General features: G+C 25.8%; 1 protein-coding gene across 1 annotated transcript in view; it reads right to left on the bottom strand.

Moving 5' to 3' along the window:
• Positions 1-1,139: 1,139 nt before the first annotated feature.
• LOC107447057 (uncharacterized) overlaps positions 1,140-20,510 on the bottom strand; it is a 65,357-nt gene continuing 45,986 nt past the window's right edge. Inside the window, exons 37-45 of the mRNA XM_087168756.1 lie at positions 11,300-18,791; positions 11,136-11,153; positions 11,002-11,016; positions 8,631-8,648; positions 4,428-4,442; positions 3,261-3,278; positions 2,815-2,829; positions 2,204-2,252; positions 1,140-1,264 (exon numbers count right to left, since the gene is read on the bottom strand). Of these exons, the coding sequence (XP_087024882.1) occupies positions 18,766-18,791 (26 nt within the window). The 3' untranslated portion in view covers positions 1,140-1,264; positions 2,204-2,252; positions 2,815-2,829; ... (4 more) ...; positions 11,136-11,153; positions 11,300-18,765. The remainder of the gene's footprint in view (positions 1,265-2,203; positions 2,253-2,814; positions 2,830-3,260; positions 3,279-4,427; positions 4,443-8,630; positions 8,649-11,001; positions 11,017-11,135; positions 11,154-11,299; positions 18,792-20,510) is intronic.

Raw genomic sequence — 20,510 nt, 5'->3', positions numbered from 1 at the left:
AGCAATAGGAATACTAAAAAGCTTGGTAATTTTTACCGAAGTGCTTCGGTTATGATTTCGGTGAAATTAACAATAAATAGTGGTTTAATAATGAGTAATAAAATTCTAAATATGGTAGAATTTGGTACTTTAATCATGATACCTTAGAGCGTGACATAAGAAATCATTTATTCGGTTAAATTTACCTTTCAGTTTTGTATTTTTTGCTAAATGTGTGGTAATTAGAACTTTAATTTTGAAAACCAGAAGTTTGAGTAAACCATTTTAATAGAAACCGAAAAATCAGCAAATGAATGATTTAAATTCCTTACATTTTTGGTTAGATTAATAAAAATTACGTTTATTTTTCATCGGAAATTTTATAACCATATAGTTTGGTAATTTTACTAGAATTTCTTTCTCTGAGTTTTTAAACAAATCACACATCTTATTTGTAATTAAATTTGTTTAAATAATTTTGTTGTTTCACATGGCCTGTATGTTTATTTTTTAAAAATCTCGCTCGAGAATGGATTTTAAAATATTGCATTAAAATGCATTTTTTAAAATCTTGCTGCGTTTTCTGTTTTCGATGATATATAAACAAAGTATTTGATATAACCTTATAAAAATAGCTTACTTGATGTACAGTCGAATAATTTGGTGACCATTTGATTAAAGATTACATGACAAGCTCGAACTCTGGACAACGTTCATGAGCAATAAATGACAAAAATTACTAAGAGAATTGAAAATGAAGAACTGCAAAATGTGTGGTGAAACTTAATTGCAGAAAAGTTGTTTGAAAGACACAAACGAGTCTAACATCAAAAGTTTTTAAAAAAAACTTTCGTTTATATTTTATAATATTTTTGTATGGTTTATTGTAATTTTTGTAATAGCTTCGGATAAATAAATAATGAAAATATGGCGGTTTATGCTTATCATGTTCACTAAGAAGCAGACAAAATTATTTGAAAATCCATACTCTAAATTATATCTTACAATGTAAGATAATCCTTAATGTAAATCTTTTTTTTTTGTATTCAATGTAAATTATTATTTTTTTTTTCACTTTAAGCTACAGATAAAGATTCCGGATCTTCAAAAAAAATAGTACATTCTGTTAAAACGTTTTAGCAATACAAGGAAAACAAAAAAAAATTTATAATTATTTTTTATTGTGAAACACTAGTATATATATATATATATTTAAATTATCAATAATAAGTCTTCAGGCTTGTTGATTAATCCTTCTTAGATTCAGCTTTCTGTTGCCGATTGTCTACAGTAAATATAATGAACAGAATAAATATCATAAATGGAATAAATATTTTAAATACGTTCACACATGCAGATAATTTAATATGAGGGGGATTAATTATTATCGACCATGTCAACCTTCATCTATCAAAAGGTACCTCAAGATAGAATCAAGTTAACATGTCTTATATACTAGTGAATTGGTATTCAATATTTATAGTGGTAGTTACACCACATTACTCCTCTTCCAGAATTTTATCTGTGATAGAATTCGATGAATGGATACCACTAGTTGGTTCATGCTTTCTTTTATTTATCATATAATAGATTCATAATTGTGAATTTCCTTAACTAATTTCCTTGGTTTTTAAATTCCTATATGTATCTCAATAAATAAACTTTACTGTATTCATTCAATTCTATATCAAAATTTTAGTAGAAAAACGCAATTCATATCATCATTACTGTATGTACTGAATTTTACCCAGCAAAGTTGAATGAATTTGGTTACCAGTAAACTTCCAAAAATTAGTTAATTTTTTCCTAGACAATCGTGTTTTTTTTTTTTTACATTGAGTAATATTTATATTTCGAACTAAAGGGCTCATTTATAATTAAAATGAAGATTTAAACAATTTTATATATGAAGCTACTTAGGTATTAGTTAATAAAAAAGAAAATTGAAAATGGAACGAAAAAACTCCTTATATTGTAATGAATTTATAAAAATGAATTGTAGAATATATTACGTAAACAGTGTTTCGAACTGATTTATAATTAATCATCTTATTACATCCATCTCATTGAAATTTTTTAATGTTGCCTTTTCTATTAGAAATAAATTTGAACACCAGTAAGCATTTAATACAGACGTCACAAGAAAAATAAATTGAAATAATTTCGTAAAAAAATAGCAATTTTTTTTTTAAAAACAGGTAACTAAAATAAAGTAAATAATTACTCTTCTTTGGATCCACCTGCTCCACCCTAACCACCCAAGAAACCTAACACTGAAATAAAAAAAATAATAAAATTAATAAATGGGTAGAATTTATTTTTTTTAATACAAACTCCGTTTTGAAAATAATAGTCTATTTCCAGTATAACTGGGAACTTCAAGTTGCACTTAAAAATTCTAGAATATTTGTATTTAATTTATATGTAATCATTATATATTAAAATATTTGTATATTATTATATTTGTGTGTAATCATTAAAATTACAGAATAATGAAATGAGAAGAAAAAAATTATTAAAATAAATTAAAATAAGATAATAAAACATCTAATGGTGGATAAAATCGTGTGAGGTAAAATCGTGTGGATAAAATCGTGGATAAAATCGTGTGAGCTGATGAGGAGATAATATTTTTTTTTACCGAATTTTTATTAAAGTTTTTTTTAATATTTTTTCATTATGTTATTAGATTTGAAAAAATTTCTTCTTTTTCTTATTTTTTTTGTTAATCTCTCTGATCTTTTATTCTTTTTTGTAATTTTTATTGTGTAATGTGTTGTGCATTTACCACACTTTACTTTTGCACTAGGAAGGAAAATTAATGAAATAACTTACAGTCATTGGCTGCGTCTGTAACAAACAGTATGGAAATGTAAAAACAAATATATATATATATATATATATATATATATATATATATATATATATATATATATATATATATATATATATATATATATATATATATATATATATATATATATATATATATATATATATATATATATATATATATATATATAAATATATATATATATATATATAATTGATCGTAAACATAGACAAAAAGTTTGTTTGTTACATTATTTGAATTAAATATTTAAATATGTACGGAAATATATTCTTAATGAAATGATTTTATTTATGCCTTCTTTTTATCTTAAATTCATATACAAAACATTATTATGAAAAAAGGTCTAAATTATTTTATGCATCTAAAATAGAATACAGAAAGAATTTAAGAAGTTAATTATTTAAAAATAAGTTTTTAAAAATCTTACTTCCAATGCCTTCAGCAGCTGTGAAAAATTCAGATCGTTAAAAAATCATTAAAAAGTACAGAAATAACTTTAAAACAAGTATTTGCTATAGTTGATATTGGCATTAACATTAATTAGAATTATTTAAATATTATGAAATGAACTGTGCAAAATAGTTTAAATAAAATCAGCTATTAGGATGCTTATTAGAAGTAAAAAGAGTTCGTTTGCAAAACTATTATCCTTCACAGAAGATTAATATTAATATGAGATAAATATAAGGTAATATAATAATATAAGATAATATAAGGGTAAGGCTAATCTACGGTAATAGGAATAAAATATTTGACTCTAAAAAAAGTTTTTACAACGAGTCCTGAAAGCGGTAACTTGTTTTCTCGTTAATGCCATTGTTTTTAAAATCGTGAAAAAATTAAAATATGCCCCAAGTAAACTAAAACTTCTCTATCAGGTTAGTATATGCGTAATACATTTGTTGCATCTAATACATTGTACATATAATGTACAATTTGATACATGATATACATTAGTACGTTTTCAAGAGGAGCGGTACTCTCATTGTATGTTCAAACGAAAACTAATACTCTTACTATTTTTAAAAACAAATTCATCAAGATTTCAAGTTGATATATTGAATTGTGTATGAAATAATTAATTAATTTCCTTATATAAGGGAGAACTATTAATGTGTTTTCAATTTATTTGTAATATTTATTAGTAGTAGGATGTGCATTTTAAAACACAATGATACACATTCAGGAAAAACAAGATAAGGTAAATGAATATTTATTTCCTCTGGCTAAGTTCTGCAGATAATTTTTGCCAATTTTTATCTCGTGAGTAATTTTCGATAATATTTTGTCAAAACAATGATTCCTCTGCTTAGGTATATGTTTTTTTACTAACAAATATGCTCACAAATTGATTTATATACAGAGAATTATCATTTCATGAGAATGCAGAGAGTGGATCAATTGACTAGACAACTGTTTTCTTAATAAATTATATGTTTTAAAGAAGAACATGGTGAAAAATAAATAAATTTTTTTAAAAGCTGTTTTTTAAAAGAATATTCTGCTGCTGTAGACAAAAAATTTTTTTAAATCAGATTATATGTGCAATATGAAAACGTCACTTGCTAATCAATTTTATCATAAAGTTTCTTACCTTGACTTAGAAGATCTGTGTAAAAAAAATAGCTCTTTATTATGCTAGAATTCACACACACACACACATATATATATATGTACAATATATATATATATATTTATATATATATATATATATATATATATATATATATATATATATATATATATATATATATGAAAGGGTAGCAGTCATGGTGAGTGATGTTAGGCCACGCAGATAGCAGTTGGAAGGCAAAAAATATTTTATTAACTTCACATAGTATATTTAAGACATTTTCTAGCAAAGGCGGAGCTCAAAATCGCACTCAAAACTGTGTGCTTAAGTTTTTATCTTAGGGAAAGTAGCAAAGGAATTTCCCTCTATTTTGTTATATTTGAGGGGAAAAGGGAAGTGATAAGGATTACTATTGGTTTATGAAAGAAATCGCGCGTTCCCACACAAAGCAAGGGAAATATGTCCTGCTCTTAATTAAATGCATAGTTGAGCCAAAAATAGATTTAAGAACAGGATGTGGCTTTTAAAAGTGTGAGAAAGTATTTCAAATAGAATAATTAATTAGGAATAAAGTAGGAGTTGTTTCATAGCAAAGAAACTAACATAAAAAGATTAATAAAAGCTTTTTATGTTACATCCCCCCTCGCCGAAAATTTTTGACTAATATCTAAAAATTTTTAAAATTATCCCTTTGCAAAACTTTCCTTATGATGACACAATTAAAAATTTTAATACTAATATTTGTAATATCAACAAGATATAAAGTAACATGAATTATAATGAAAAAAAAAACACATTTGCACACTATGTAAAAAAAATTTTCATACAGTGTTAGAGGAAGAAAAAAATTTTTGAAGTAGCGCTACTATCGAAATGAAGTGTTAGATCTCCATTTTCAAAAGTTTTTTGTGATTAACTTTTTTCAGTCCTTCTTTATAATCACAGTAAATAAAGTTATTCCTCATACTAACACAATTAAAATAAACTTTTCACTTAAGACAAGAAAATCTATAAAAATTTCCTAAAAGATGTAAATATTCATATTCAATAACAAGAAAGATACAAAAATATGAAAATGCAAGTGATATGAGATATAAAAATACAAATTGACACTTTTTATCAAAAGAATTTTCAATATAAAATGTAAAAAAAATTTTGACACAATGGTCATTAATCTGAAGTTTAAGACTTCAGTATTTTTATTTCAATGAGAAAATAAAAAGTTTTACACTGGTAAACTTGATGGTTATTTTAACCTTTGAGGTTCAATTTTTATTGTCTCTATATACTATTTGTTTTTAGCAAAAATAACTGAAAAATTTCTTGAAGTTGGAAATTTTTTTTTTTATTATCTTGAATTTGCATAATTCCGTCAACATGATTTTGACAATGCGGCCCCACATTATCACAATCAGTCTCAAAAAGACTTGATAATTCAAGTTTTTTTCAGTTTTGCTATTTAAGTCTTTATTTTCAGTCTATCTTTTGTTTTATTTTTCTTTAAACTTACTTTGTTAACATTTTTCTTTTTACTATTCTTCTTTTATTTATGCCCAAATTTTTATTTTCTTCCTTTCTTTTTGTTTTTCTTAGATTTGAAAAAAAAAATTTTTTTTCTATCTACTTTCTTTTTTGGTTTTTTTTTTTTTTTTTTTAATTGCAAACATTAACCAGGATTTCAGGGAAAAAAATGCGTGAGAACAAATTGCTTTTACAATTAGAAAAGGTGATCAGTCTTCTCAGAATTTACATTACAACCCGTTTAACACAATTCATTATTAATTGAAATCCAAAACAAAGCTTTCAAATTCAATATGGTATTAGGTAAATCAGTTTTTTAAATTTTGACTGACCTAGCTTTTTTCCTTATTTTTAATTTGAAGTGCAAGTTAGGTTAATTTGCAAATTACTTTTTGTTTGTTTTCATTTATCTTTTTTTTTTTTTCTTTTTGGACACATAACTTTTCTAAAATATTTGTTGGGTTTAAAGTACCACCTGTGTTAGTATTTAACATGATAGTTTTCTTAGTCACCATCGGGTAGTTGTTACTTTTATTATTTTTATTTTGAATGTATTTTGAGTGTATCCGGATACTATTCATTGTCAATTCGTGGTTTGGTCACTTTATGTTGGGTTTGACTCTTTCTCTTATAAACTTGATCTGTTAATGGAAATGCCTGAACCTTCTCCAGGTCTAACTTCACTTAAATTCTAATTTTGAAAAATTTTGTATTGATTTTCAAAATTATTTATTGCACTATTTTTGATTACCATCTTTAATTTGTAATTTTTGCCACTCCGTAAGGGCATTCAAATAACCAAAATAAATTTCATTAACTAAATATAACATTTAAAAGAAAAAAAAGTTAAATTTATGAATAGCACATATTTTGCTTTTTTAAACACCATAATAAAATAAAAATTTAAATTTTTCTTCTACAATCAATATAATATACACTGTGATATATAATGCAATATAAAAAGTGATTCCTTAAATAATAATTAAAACCATAATCATACTGCATTAAAAGTGAAAAAAAAAATATGTGATAGCACTAAATTTTAATATCATTATTTAATTTAAACAAATAATATTATAAACCATTGAATAATAGCATCAATAAATGGAACTATTATCAAAATATAAATATTAATAGATAAATATAATATTACCGGAATAAATATTTGGAACAATAAACATAAAATTATGTTCCTATTTCAATATATGAGCGTAAATGATTCAAAAGTATTCACGTTTAAAAACTTAAAACTTTTGAGAGTAAATACCAATCACATCTGTAATTAATCACCAATAAATCACTTATAATATTTGATGAATCACGCGCACACGCGAGCGGAATCATAGCTACCACTTGAGATCACATTTTTGGTCATCTTCCGTTCAAGGAAACACAGAACACTCGAGAAAATCGCCAGAAAACGAAATCAATTCGATCATATGCTGAACCTTTATCAATCCTCAATGAGACCGACAAGCAGCAAGCAAGTAGGGCAACACAGCAAGCACTTGTTATAAATCCGCAAGAAGATAATTGTTGATGGTAACACACGGTAGGCGAAAACGAAACCAAAACAGCCAAGACATCAATTCTTTAACGGCGATTCCGGTACAACGGTGTAGAGGCAACGTCTGGATCCATTATGAAGGAAAGTCCCGAAATTCTCATTCTTTTAGTCAGGATATCTGTTTCACGAGCAACGCCGGCATCTCCTAAAACTTCATTCCATTATTTTCTTCTTTCCTTTTATATTTATATATTTTTTACTTATTTGAAAAGAGCATTTTTTTTTTTAATGGAGCCAGTGAAAAAAAAAAGTGCCAAACCAACTGCAAAATTTATCCTGCTAGGCTTGAAAGGGTAGCAGTCATGGTGAGTGATGTTAGGCCACGCAGATAGCAGTTGGAAGGCAAAAAATATTTTATTAACTTCACATAGTATATTTAAGACATTTTCTAGCAAAGGCGGAGCTCAAAATCGCACTCAAAACTGTGTGCTTAAGTTTTTATCTTAGGGAAAGTAGCAAAGGAATTTCCCTCTATTTTGTTATATTTGAGGGGAAAAGGGAAGTGATAAGGATTACTATTGGTTTATGAAAGAAATCGCGCGTTCCCACACAAAGCAAGGGAAATATGTCCTGCTCTTAATTAAATGCATAGTTGAGCCAAAAATAGATTTAAGAACAGGATGTGGCTTTTAAAAGTGTGAGAAAGTATTTCAAATAGAATAATTAATTAGGAATAAAGTAGGAGTTGTTTCATAGCAAAGAAACTAACATAAAAAGATTAATAAAAGCTTTTTATGTTACATATATATATATATATATATATATAGATATGTATATATATATATATATATATATATATATATATATATATATATATATATATATATATATATATATATATATATATATATATATATATATATATATATATATATATATATATATATATATATATATACAGAGAGAGAGACTTTTTTTTCAATCTTTATAAAAACAATTTTTAAGACTTAAATATGTGAAAGTGTATAATGCATATAATTTTTGATTTCAAATTTTCCTTAAAAAATAATTTCAACATTTCATATACATTTTAAGTATTTATGAAATTTTATTTTATTTACCGCTAATATTTCTCTCAAACATATAATTGTGCAAAATAATCTACTTATTTGGAAAATAAATTAAATACTACGCACCTTCACCCATATTTCCAACTAAAAAGGAAAGAAACTTTTCATAAATATGGTAAACAAAATGTATCATGAGTAAAAAATATACGTATCTTAAAATTGCAATATATAAATTTAATATATTCATGATATTTCAATATATTCATTTATAAGTAATTCAAATAACTATAAATATTCAAAAAAGTTCTCCGATACTTGCAATTTTCATTTAGTTAAAATGAAGAACTTTTGAATTTTCATTTTTATAAAATTAAACGTCTCATTTTTGATTTTCCTCAAATAACACAAGGAACTGAAGGAAATCATATAACAATTACGTTTTTTGGACATTATTTTGATGTAATGTTTGTTGTTACCTAGAAACAATTATTTGTAAACAAATGAAATAAGTCAACGGTTCAAAAAATATGTATTAATGTCAGGGGAAAAGGATTGCCTTTCTATCTTCCCCACTTTAATGATTAAATTTTTTTGTAATCATATATAACTGTGGAGTTAAAATGGAAAAAGCATTTAAGTTTATTTGAAATTAATTAAAAAATTATTCCTTTCAAAATTTGTTTTAAGTTCATTTCAATACACGCTGAAAATGTTCTATTCATAACAAGCTCGAAAATTATTAAATACTATTTTTTTATGAGCATTTACATTTCATCAAGAGTTTATGTAGACAAATTTTAATGTTGGAGTTCCTAGAAATGACGTGGATCTTGAGTGAGTAATTAAAATCAGAGATCATATGGTAATTTGCTACCTTCTTAAATATTATGAAATAAATATTAATTTTTGCTTAACAAAATTCACACTGTTCAGTTTCTGCATTAAGTCTATAAAAGCGAATAAATGTTTTCTTTGTCTCAATAGTTTGAAAAATATATATGAAGTAAAGAAAATTTGTTATACTCTGAGACCAATTAAACAGGTAAGCAACTATGGAAATTTGTACGTAGCTTCATCCTAAATGTTACGTGAAAAGAGAAAATACATTTAGCTGACTGCTGAGCAGTATTTGATAAATACACTGCTGGTCACCGTAAATGCAACACCCTGAAGAAAGCATGCAAATAACGGATATTTGCAAATGATTAGAATTTCAGCGCAAGAGGTAATTACGCTCGGCTGTGGCGCATTTTCAAAGCGTTATTTAAGGCTTGGAGATTTCGACGATTTCAAGTTCAGCAATTGTTTTTCTTGTGGTTTTTTCAAAAAACGATCAATTATGCCTCGTAGAAAACAGCGATCATCCTTTGATCAAGTTTCTGAGTTCGACAGAGGAAGGATGGTGGCCTACCGAGTTGAGAATTATCTTTCAAAGAAATCAGTAGTCGCGTTGGACGAAACCAAACAACTGCAATGCGGATATGTGATCGTTGGATGCAGGAGGGTATGACGGACCGACGTGTTCGATTGCATCCACCTCAGTGCACCACTTCACGTGATGACAGGCGAATTGTGAGCATGGTAGCGACTGATCGCTCAGTCACATCACAAACCATAGCACAGCACATTCAGTCTGTAACGCATCATCCAGTGTCTGCACGTACCATTCGACGCCGTTTACAGCAGAGTGGTCTTCCGCAAGACGTCCATTTCTTCTTTACCCTTGACGCAGAACCATAGACATCTCCGTCGTCAATGGTGAGATGAAAGAAGGATGTGGACGACAGAATGGAATGAAATTGTCTTTACTGACAAGTCACGCTTCTGTCTGCAACACCACGATGGACGCATTCGAGTCTGGAGACCCCGTGGAGAGAGGACGCTGAACAACTGCGATATGCACCGCCACACTGCTCCTGCACCGGGAATAATGGTATGGAAGGGTATTGAATATCACTCTCGCACTCCTCTAGTACGCATTGCTTTGACTTTAAACAGCCAGCGCTGCATCTCCGAGGTGCTGGAACCTGTTGTCCTTTCTTACCTTCAGAGCTTGCCCACAGTCATATTTCGACAGGATAATGCGCGACCACACGTGGCACGCATTGTCCAAGGGTTCTTCGTCAATCGCCAGATTGAATTGCTTCCCTGGCCAGCTCGCACTCTTGATCTTTCACCGATAAAAAACATGTGGTATATATATATATATATATATATATATATATATATATATATATATATATATATATATATATATATATATATATATATATATATATATATATATATATATATATATATACATATATATTATATATATATATATATATATATATATATATATATATATATATATATATATATATATATATATATATATATATATATATATATATATATATATATATATATATATATATATATATATATATACATATGCATAAATCTTAGCTTTAAGCAAAAAATTACTGAGTATCAAATTGAAGACCACACTTACCTCCACCAAGAAGTTCTAAAGAATAAATATAATAAAAATGCAGCAATTTTCAAATTATAACTTAAAATTATTATTCATTAGAAGAGGAACCAAATATGAAATGGAATTTATTTGAATATTATAACATGGTTTACCTTTTCCTATTGTCCCCACTGTTCATCATAAAATTTGTAAAAAAAAAAAAAAAAAAAAACAAGTATGTCACATATTTGTTAAAAATATACAATTTAACAACAATCATTAAAAGAAGTCTTTATTATAATAATGTCGAAGATAGCATTTTTAAAATATTTCCTACCTCCTCCAGCAATATCTGCCAAAATAAGTGGTGTTATGAATGTAAAATTTAAGGAAGTTCAGATTTAAACTGTTCCTGTTAGAGAAACCACATTTTCTTAACCAGTTAAACCAAACACATTTAAAAATAAAACCTTTTCATAGCCCAATTTCATAGTAAAACCCTTTCTGAAACATTTACTTTACTTACTATTAATTAACAGAATATGAGTGTAACAATTAAATGAAGCATGTAACATTAACAGATTTATTATTTTTAATAGGCATTGTTAAACTAAAATTAACTTTTAAATATAATATGATTTTTTTCCTTCTACATGTAAAGCGTTTTACTTATACTGAATTTTTTCGTTTTCTTCGTAATTGCTAATAATCGCTGACCAAGTACAAAAGTCTTGATAAATTTCTGTTAGAAATAAAGAATGTGATATTGTTTTCAATGAATAGGCTTATATTTTTAATCTGTCATAGTAAGGAGTAATTTAATATACACTGAGAAGAAGGTAATTATTAGACTACCAAACTACCAGAATATGATACAATTTATCGGGTTTTGTTGGCTCTATAGGAAAGACAAAATGCTTGGTAATTTTTACCGAAGCGCATTATTAATAATTATAGTAAAATTAACAAGGATATATAGTTTTACGATATGTGATAAAATTTGGAAAATGTGATTAAATTTGGTAAAATTTACTTTTCAGTTTTACATTTTTAAATAAATGTGTAGTAATAAGAACGATAATTTTGAGGGCTAAAATTTCCAGGAAACAGTTACCATTTGTACCAAAAAATTACAAATAAATACTTTTTTGTTACATATTTGATGTAAGTCTGAAAGTATCCATTTTTGTAAAATTTTTATTTAACTTTCTCTCCAAGTTGAACGAATTTTGATGTTAATAATTTATTATAACAATTAATAATTATTCATGAATTCATGATATCAGTTGCATTTGTTAAAATATAAAATAAAATAATGTAAATAAAATAAATTATTTATGTATTATTTTATAAGTTAAAAATAATGATCAGTGAAATACTAAAACAATTATAATACATTAGAAATTAAAATAATTATTTTACTCCATTTTTCATGCATTGTTTTCTTCCAAAAATTATCATACAATAATTTATTATAGATATTTATCTTAACTTTGAGATATATTTTTTATCATATGAACAAACATTAAAAATCGTATAGAAATAACATTACATTTACAGTTAAATATGATATTAAATAATTTGGTCAAGGAGGAAATGTTTCAACTGGTAATGAAAGACAATTGGCTAATGAGTGATTTTTTGGAAACATGAAAATTCGGAAAAATAATTTTCTTCAAATTTAAAGTCCTCAAAATAATCGAATTTTTTTTTGTACATTTCTTTAGTCACATTTATTAATATCTTACAGATAGCAGTGCAGTTTATTTAAGAAGAGAAATAATATCGAAATTCACAAAATTTTGAATGCCATAACATATAAATGACCAGGAAAATGACATAGGAAATAGCCAGGAAATGACTTAGAAGTTAAGAAAACTGTCATTTTAAGCTAATAGTAAGTAGCTCAACTTAAGAAACTCCAAAAAGACAAAATTGAAGAGTTAATTTTAACTTTTTTATGTAAATAAATTCCAAAAATAATTGCTGTGATCAATTTTAAACAATTTAGTTAAGCATAATGAAAGTGCGAGAATAACTCACACTATGAGATAGATTTTAATTTTGTTACACTTTAACCCCTTCTTTCTCGCTCCCGTATAAATGACGGGGTGAATTTTCGCCCGCTATTTCTCGCTCCCGTGATATTGACGGGCTGGAGTGTTCAGTAGTAACGCGCCAATAAGAATAAAACAATTCATTTCTTTTGCCCGAAAAATATTTTATTTCTCATTTTACACACTTGATGACAATGCCAGAATATTTTTAAGGTAATTGTAGATAGTTAGTTCATTTTAAGCTAGTTACAGCACTAATCAAATACGTAATGCAAATACAGAAGCCAAAAAAATAGGCACTTTTATGACTGTTTTCTTGAAATTTAACCGATCGTTAAGGGGTTAATTTGTAAAAAAGCAGTTAAAACAAAAAAAAATTTGCAAAATTTCATTAATCTTGAAGCCTTCAGAGGAAGTAAAATGCCTGGAAGATATGGGGTAAGGAACAGACATTTTTGAATTTGTCATATTCTAAGAAATTTTGACACAGTCTTATTTCCCCGGCCACTTAAAGTGATTAGCAATCTGCTTACCAGCACGAATAATAAAGTTAACTTTAATATCTTTATGAAGGACTTCAAAAACATCTCCTACATTGAAAATGATAATCTCTGGAATTTTTTAATTAATTTTATAAAAATTTACATTAAATTAATTTTACAATAATTTACATCGGAAACTTTTTTTATTTATATTTAAATTCAAAATATTTCAAATAATTTTATTTTGCAACTTTATTACATTCCTTAATTTATGCACCTAAGCTGCGTTTAAGGACTATGACAGAATTTAATTGTACAGTAATGTTCTTAGTTTATCCTTTATATTTTTAACTATCTGTGCTTTGAAAAAAAAATAACTTAACGCTTTTGAGTTAGATAGACCATGATTTTTTAAAATTAATTATTTTATCCATTGTGGAAAGAATCAAAATTGTTCTTGTTGATATGGGCATAATAAAAATGGGTATAATAATCAATCATTAAGTAAATAAATAATTTTAATTACATACTAGCATATTACAATCTTTCATAAACTGGGTAATAGGCTAATATTTGCTTTCCCTTTTTACATTATAATGTTTAAAAAGTTTTCTTATAACTGTGTTAATTTCCTGGAATTCATAAGCCAGGAAATTGACATCCAGGATAATGACAATTTTGTCTTTTTGCAGCATTTAACATTATTTTAATTTAATATTTCAGACTAAGATGTTTACTTTCAGCATAAAACATCAGGATTTCTTGAAATAACTAAGTTAAATGTAAATAGTTTATGTTATTAATTATTTCAAGACGACAGAAAAATGGCAGCATAAAAACCTATTCACAATGTAAAATTTTTTGAAGTACATTTTGACTCAGAAAGTTGGTTTTTAATTCCTGCTATTAGGTATATTCAGATAGGATGATATTCTAATCACTCTCATAACCTAAGAAATTGATTTCTGGAGCTATCTATTTTGGTTATAAATTACTAAAAAAAGTGGCCAGTAAAATGACTGATTTTCATGTGATAAACAAATTACTGATAAAAAAAATTATTTTCAACAAAATCTTTGGAAATAATAATCTCTGCTTATATTCTAGAAGTGCTTGCAACGATTGAGATAAAAAAATATTAGATATTGAAAAAAGTATGGGAAGTTTTGAAGCTAGTTATTATTGTAAATATTGTTTGAGACATCCCTGGAAAATGACATTTTGATATTCAATTAAATTTTTAACTATACGAAACAGCCAATGCTAGTGCAAATTCATTTTAAAATGCTAACAGCTACGCTATTTATCGATTTTTTAAAAAGGTTCTTTTAGTAGTGTAGTATTAGATCTTGGAGCAAGAGACTGTGAATTGTCATATTTCGTGAGAATCACCTTAATATGCAAAATAATACTTAATTTCCATTTTTAATTTTATATATTAACAATATTATATAAATGGAATGTAAATTTTACTTACCCCCTGTAATTAGTTTAAAAAAATGGAGTTTAACATTTATTGTAATCAGAAAATGGTATCACTTATGATGTTTAACATTTTTACCCTTTAGGCGTTTGGAACATAAAAATACTTAATTTCCTTTACATTTGTTTTGTTTAATGTAATAAAATAAATATACTTTCTAAATGAAATAAAATAAATATACTCAATATAATAAATTATTGAGATCATGCAGTAATTATTACAGCTCATTTTTAAGCTTTATACAGCAAAATTTATTTAATTTATGTTAGTTTAAATATTGTTATATTAATAAATTAAAGTTAATTTAACACTTCAGCGTAAATTTTTTTTCAAAATATTCGAATAGCTGTACACGTTCATTATGCCTCTTACTACCTCTAATTTTCCATTCCTGATGCAGCCATGCACCCCCAAACAAAAATTGATTCACCACCGTATTTCACTGTTCTATTCGTATTCTTAGGTTCGAGCTCTTGGCCTTCCTCCAAACTTTTTGTTTTCAATGGATGATAAATTTGCTTTACTTTTATCAAAAACTATTACTGAATTGAAGAAATTTTGAACTTCCCTTAGAAACCGCTTTTCAAACTCTCCTTTTATGATAGACTTAACTAACGTGTGCTTTTTTTCGTATATTCCATCCGCGGAAACCTGCTCTTCGTAATACACGCCGAATTGTTTCAGGATCAAACGACTTCTCCATAGTAATTTCTACGCCAGTTTCAAATTTTAGGATTTCATTTTACTTTTCTCACAATAACCCGACTTTCCCGGACAGTTAAGATACATGATCACCTAGACCTTTTTTTTTATTTCGAGTATTGCCTCACGTTTGAAACTTTGAAATGGTTTTTTGCACCGTTGGCCGACTTTGGCCAATTATTTTAGCAATATCTCTTTGACACTTTTTCTCTAATTCTATAATTTTATAATTACGTCTTTTAAATCTTGTGAGAGTTCCTTTCGCCGAGGAGCCATCAATAATAATTATTTACACTTCACATAACTATTTATAATAATGTCAATATAATTCAAGAAACCGCATAAAAGCTTTTTTACCTATCCAAAATTTTTGGAGTGGATACATATTTTTGTGACATATATTTTGACTGACTGGTATAGAACGAAATAAGTTTTACAAACAATAGAGAATGTAGTTTTTAGTAATATTTAGTTTAATTTATTTTTGAAAAAATACTCCTAACCAGACACTTTCGTGCCAAACTTGCATTTGTTTTTATCCTAAAAAGCGAACTTTTCATATTGAGATATAAAGTAGGTATTTAAATTTATGAATATACATAATTTTTTGAGCTCGTTAATACAACAAGTTTAATATATATAAATTCTCAAGTTTAAAAAAAAAGTTTAATATATATAAATCAATTCCATCGTATTTCCTGTGACTTTTTATACTCACCCTGCTGTGTAAAGTTTTTAATTCTTAAAATTCTTATGGTATTACAGAGTAGAACAAAGTGTAACGTTAAGTTAAAAACCCAAAAGGGCGTTAGCGGTTCTTCCTTTCTTTTCTTTTTTTTTGGCATTAAGAGATACCTGATTAATTTTAATGCTTTAAAAATCTCACAACGGAATAAGTATTTAATTTCTTTTTTTTTTTGCATACAGTATTTCAATAAAGATATTTATCAATGATGCTTGAAAAACTGCATTATGTATTATTTTATTGGAAAAAAGTTTAGAATATTTCTAATTAATTTCAGTGAGTTCAAAATGGTTTTTGAACTTATTAATTATATTCATTTAAAAATTTTCAATACTCACCAGTTTTCACTAAATATAAAATACGGTTAATTATTTCAACAATAACTTCAGTCTCATTTCAACAGTAAAATTCTGTCTCATTTCTTACTTTACTAAAATTTAAAAACATAGTTGACTTTTTTAAGCATTATCTGTCACTATACTAAACTGAAATTGAATATTTATAATTTTTTTATTTTTCCAAAAAATTGTTTTAGAATATTTTTTTAATACTAGAAGCATTTTTTCTATATAACACAAAAAACTCAAAGGAATATAAATTGAAAAAAATCTTTGTTTTCAAAATATACATGATGAAAAATTTAAAGAAAAGTATGAAAAGTAGTATAAAATTAATAATTTTAATTAATAAATTTTTTTATGCTCTAAGACTAACATTCTTGTTTGAAATACAACTAAGAAGCTCAAATGATATTTAAATTTATATCCTAAGGGTATTTAAAAAATGAGGTACTCTTTTAAAAGTAAAATACTCTTTAATTATTTTCATTTTATAATGATTACTGTTCTGAATAAAAGCTCGATTCTGTAAGCTTGAATAAAAAATCACTTACACATATCAACAGCAGCTGTAATGAAACATATAAATTGTCATGCATTTTACTGTTAAATGATTCACTACTTCTTAGAATTCCGGATTTAATTTAGAAATGTAGGAATTTAATGATTTGTCCTTCCTTTATTAATTCTATTTAAAAGGTCAGCAATTTTTTGCTTTATTTTTATTTTTTTCGCAAAAAATATTTATTGCTTTGAAACCAGGAATATGTAGAGGGTTAAATAAGCAATAATTTTGTATAAATATGCTAAATTATATACAGAGATGAAATAAAATGCTAATACTTCTTGAAACGATTTTGAGAGTAATATGCAATCATTCTTTTTTTTAATATATTTTTGGAAAAAAATGGGCATAAGTGTTTTGCTTTCGTTTTTCGAAGCAAATTATTATAGTTTGCAAAATATTGATTTAAACTGAGCTAATGATACAGGAAGGCGTATGAATGTAATTTGAAATAAAAAAGCATTGTTTTTTGTAATGATGAAATAAGAATGAACAAATGACCTTTATTTTGGAAACTAATTAGCCTCTTTGACAATGAATTTGATGCTTAAACTTTAGATTTTGCTCCATAAACTTCGATAAACTCCATCACCATTTCGAAGATACTTGTTAGCAATATAAGGGACATATGTAGTTTATACTTCAAAATATCGGAAAAGCAACTTAAATATTTTTGTCATTGTGATTTTGTTACAATGCAGGGGCCTTTAAAGACTTGTTCTCCACTTCTGGAGATCTTTGGGATGTAGTTGCTCCAAATTAAATTATAATACACGTTATTATTTATTTAAAAAATTTGTTATCTAAACTAAAAAAATCGAGGGTAAATTTAATTTTTCAGGAAAGTTTTGATCAGGAGAGCCGGTTGTTAAAGGCCACAAGATTTTAAAATCACGATCCGGTTTTTATATTTTTCAAATTTATATTACTTGTAACGAACACCGTTTAAAAATATTTCTTCTTTTTATTTGAATAAAACTTGGAAAGTAAGAAATCCTAGTTAACATAATTTTATCCAAATTAAGGAATAGTTAAAGTGAGCAGTTATAATTTCTTGAACCGTTGGCCAACTTCAAAGCTATCCTTTTTCCAGTTAGAAAAACAAATATAGGAGTTATAAGTATAAAATATAACATGAATAGGGCTCTCCAACATATGATTCATATGACATATATTATTCCAACATATGAAACAAAATATGTCACAGCTTTATACATTTAGTTTATAATTTTTTAAGTATTGTTTTATTTATTATTTTAAAAGGATAATGACAGGAAAACATAATTAAAAGAAAAATATTATAATTAGTTTACTTTACATAGCTTAATCTATGAAGGAATTCTTACTGAATTTTATCTTTGAATAAACAAGTTCATAAAGATTTATAATAAATAAAATATTAATAAATAAGGTAATGTAAAGCGTTGAATTCTATTTACCATTAGCAATGTTTCCAACTGCAAGAAATATAATTAAATGTAGTATGAATAACAGTTTATTAATTATAATTGCATTAATTTACATCTATTTTAATTAATTTACTTCTTCATTCAAAGAAATTATATTTATAAGAATATGAAAATAAAATATAAAAAATATCTTCAGTATTAAATTATTCATATATATATATATATATATATATATATATATATATATATATATATATATATATATATATATATATATATATATATATATATATATGAATAACAGTTTGATTAGGTGTAAACTAGTGAAAAAAAAAAACAATTACTGTATACCGTTAATTATGGATCTCGAATAAAATGTCGCCACTAATGTTTACATAAATTCTAAGGTTAATATACCCTAGAGTTAGATGTAGAAAGACTTATTATACTTGACGATATAAACTACATTTGCACAAATATATATATATATATATATATATATATATATATACATATATATATATATATATATATATATATATATATATATATATATATATATATAGTATATATATATATATATATATATATATATATATATATATATATATATATATATATATATATATATATATATATATATATATATATATATATATATATATATATATATATATATATATATATATATATATATATATATATATATATATATATATATATATATATATTTATATATATATATATATATATATATATATATATATATATATATATATATATATATATATATATATATATATATATATGAAGATGGTAAAGAAAGTCACAGGTTTGAGAGCTCAAAAATAGACGCCCATTCTCAAATCTCACCAGATGTGAATATAGAAAACAAAAGTCATTTGAAAAGAAAGATGAATGAAAATAAATAAGTGAATAATAATAATAAGTGAAAAAACAATAAGTAAATGATAAATAAATGGGAAAAAACGTAAATTTTCAAGCGAAAAATTTATAATTAAGGTGAAAAACGAATCTGTGAAACAAAACTGGTTTTTTTAATAAGCCATTTTTCATTTTTCAAAACCTGAGTATTTTGTTGTATTTTGTTATTGTATTTTATTTACCTGCGCACTAGAGCCCAAGCAATGTCAGATGATAAAAATTTGTGTACATAAAAGACATTTGTGTAGCTACATATTTATTTAATGAATGTGATTAATGAAGATTCTTATGTTGAACATAATATGCATGTATGATGTTGTTTTTTAACTTCATAACTGGTATTTGGTAAAACTTCAAGGTAATTAAAAAAAATGGATTTAGTTTCTACATTTAGAGAAGTAATTTAAGTTTTTTCTCATTTAAGGGGGTAAGTAAGAATATTTTATTCCCTTCAAGAGTGGAATTTGTGATGTGATCATCACAGTGCTTGTTATTCCAATTCCCTACTGGGCTGTATCCAATTAAAGCACCCTCTTTGTCGTCTTTAGCCTTTGCGAGATCTCTAGGGCTCGGCTCCTAGCGCATTGACTTTGGAGATTCTCGCAACCGCTGAAAAGGGGGCGTCATCTTTTGGAGATAGACCAGTATTTCCCGTGGAACTCTCAGCAAAGGTTGATACCTTCCCCTGCTGTTGCTTGCTCTCTCTCTCTCCCTGTGTGCTACCAGATTGCAGATCTCACATAACATTCTTTTCATTTTTATTTAAATATTTAAGTAATATTTTAATTATCATTAATCATAAATTGCACTACATTTTCAACA

Source organism: Parasteatoda tepidariorum, chromosome 7 (genome assembly GCF_982258835.1).
Source record: "Parasteatoda tepidariorum strain Cologne lab strain chromosome 7, Ptep-v5.0, whole genome shotgun sequence".
In the NCBI taxonomy this organism is placed as follows: Eukaryota; Metazoa; Arthropoda; class Arachnida; order Araneae; family Theridiidae; genus Parasteatoda; species Parasteatoda tepidariorum.
Note: the sequence above shows the minus strand (reverse complement) of the source record. Positions and strands in the feature narration are given on the sequence as shown.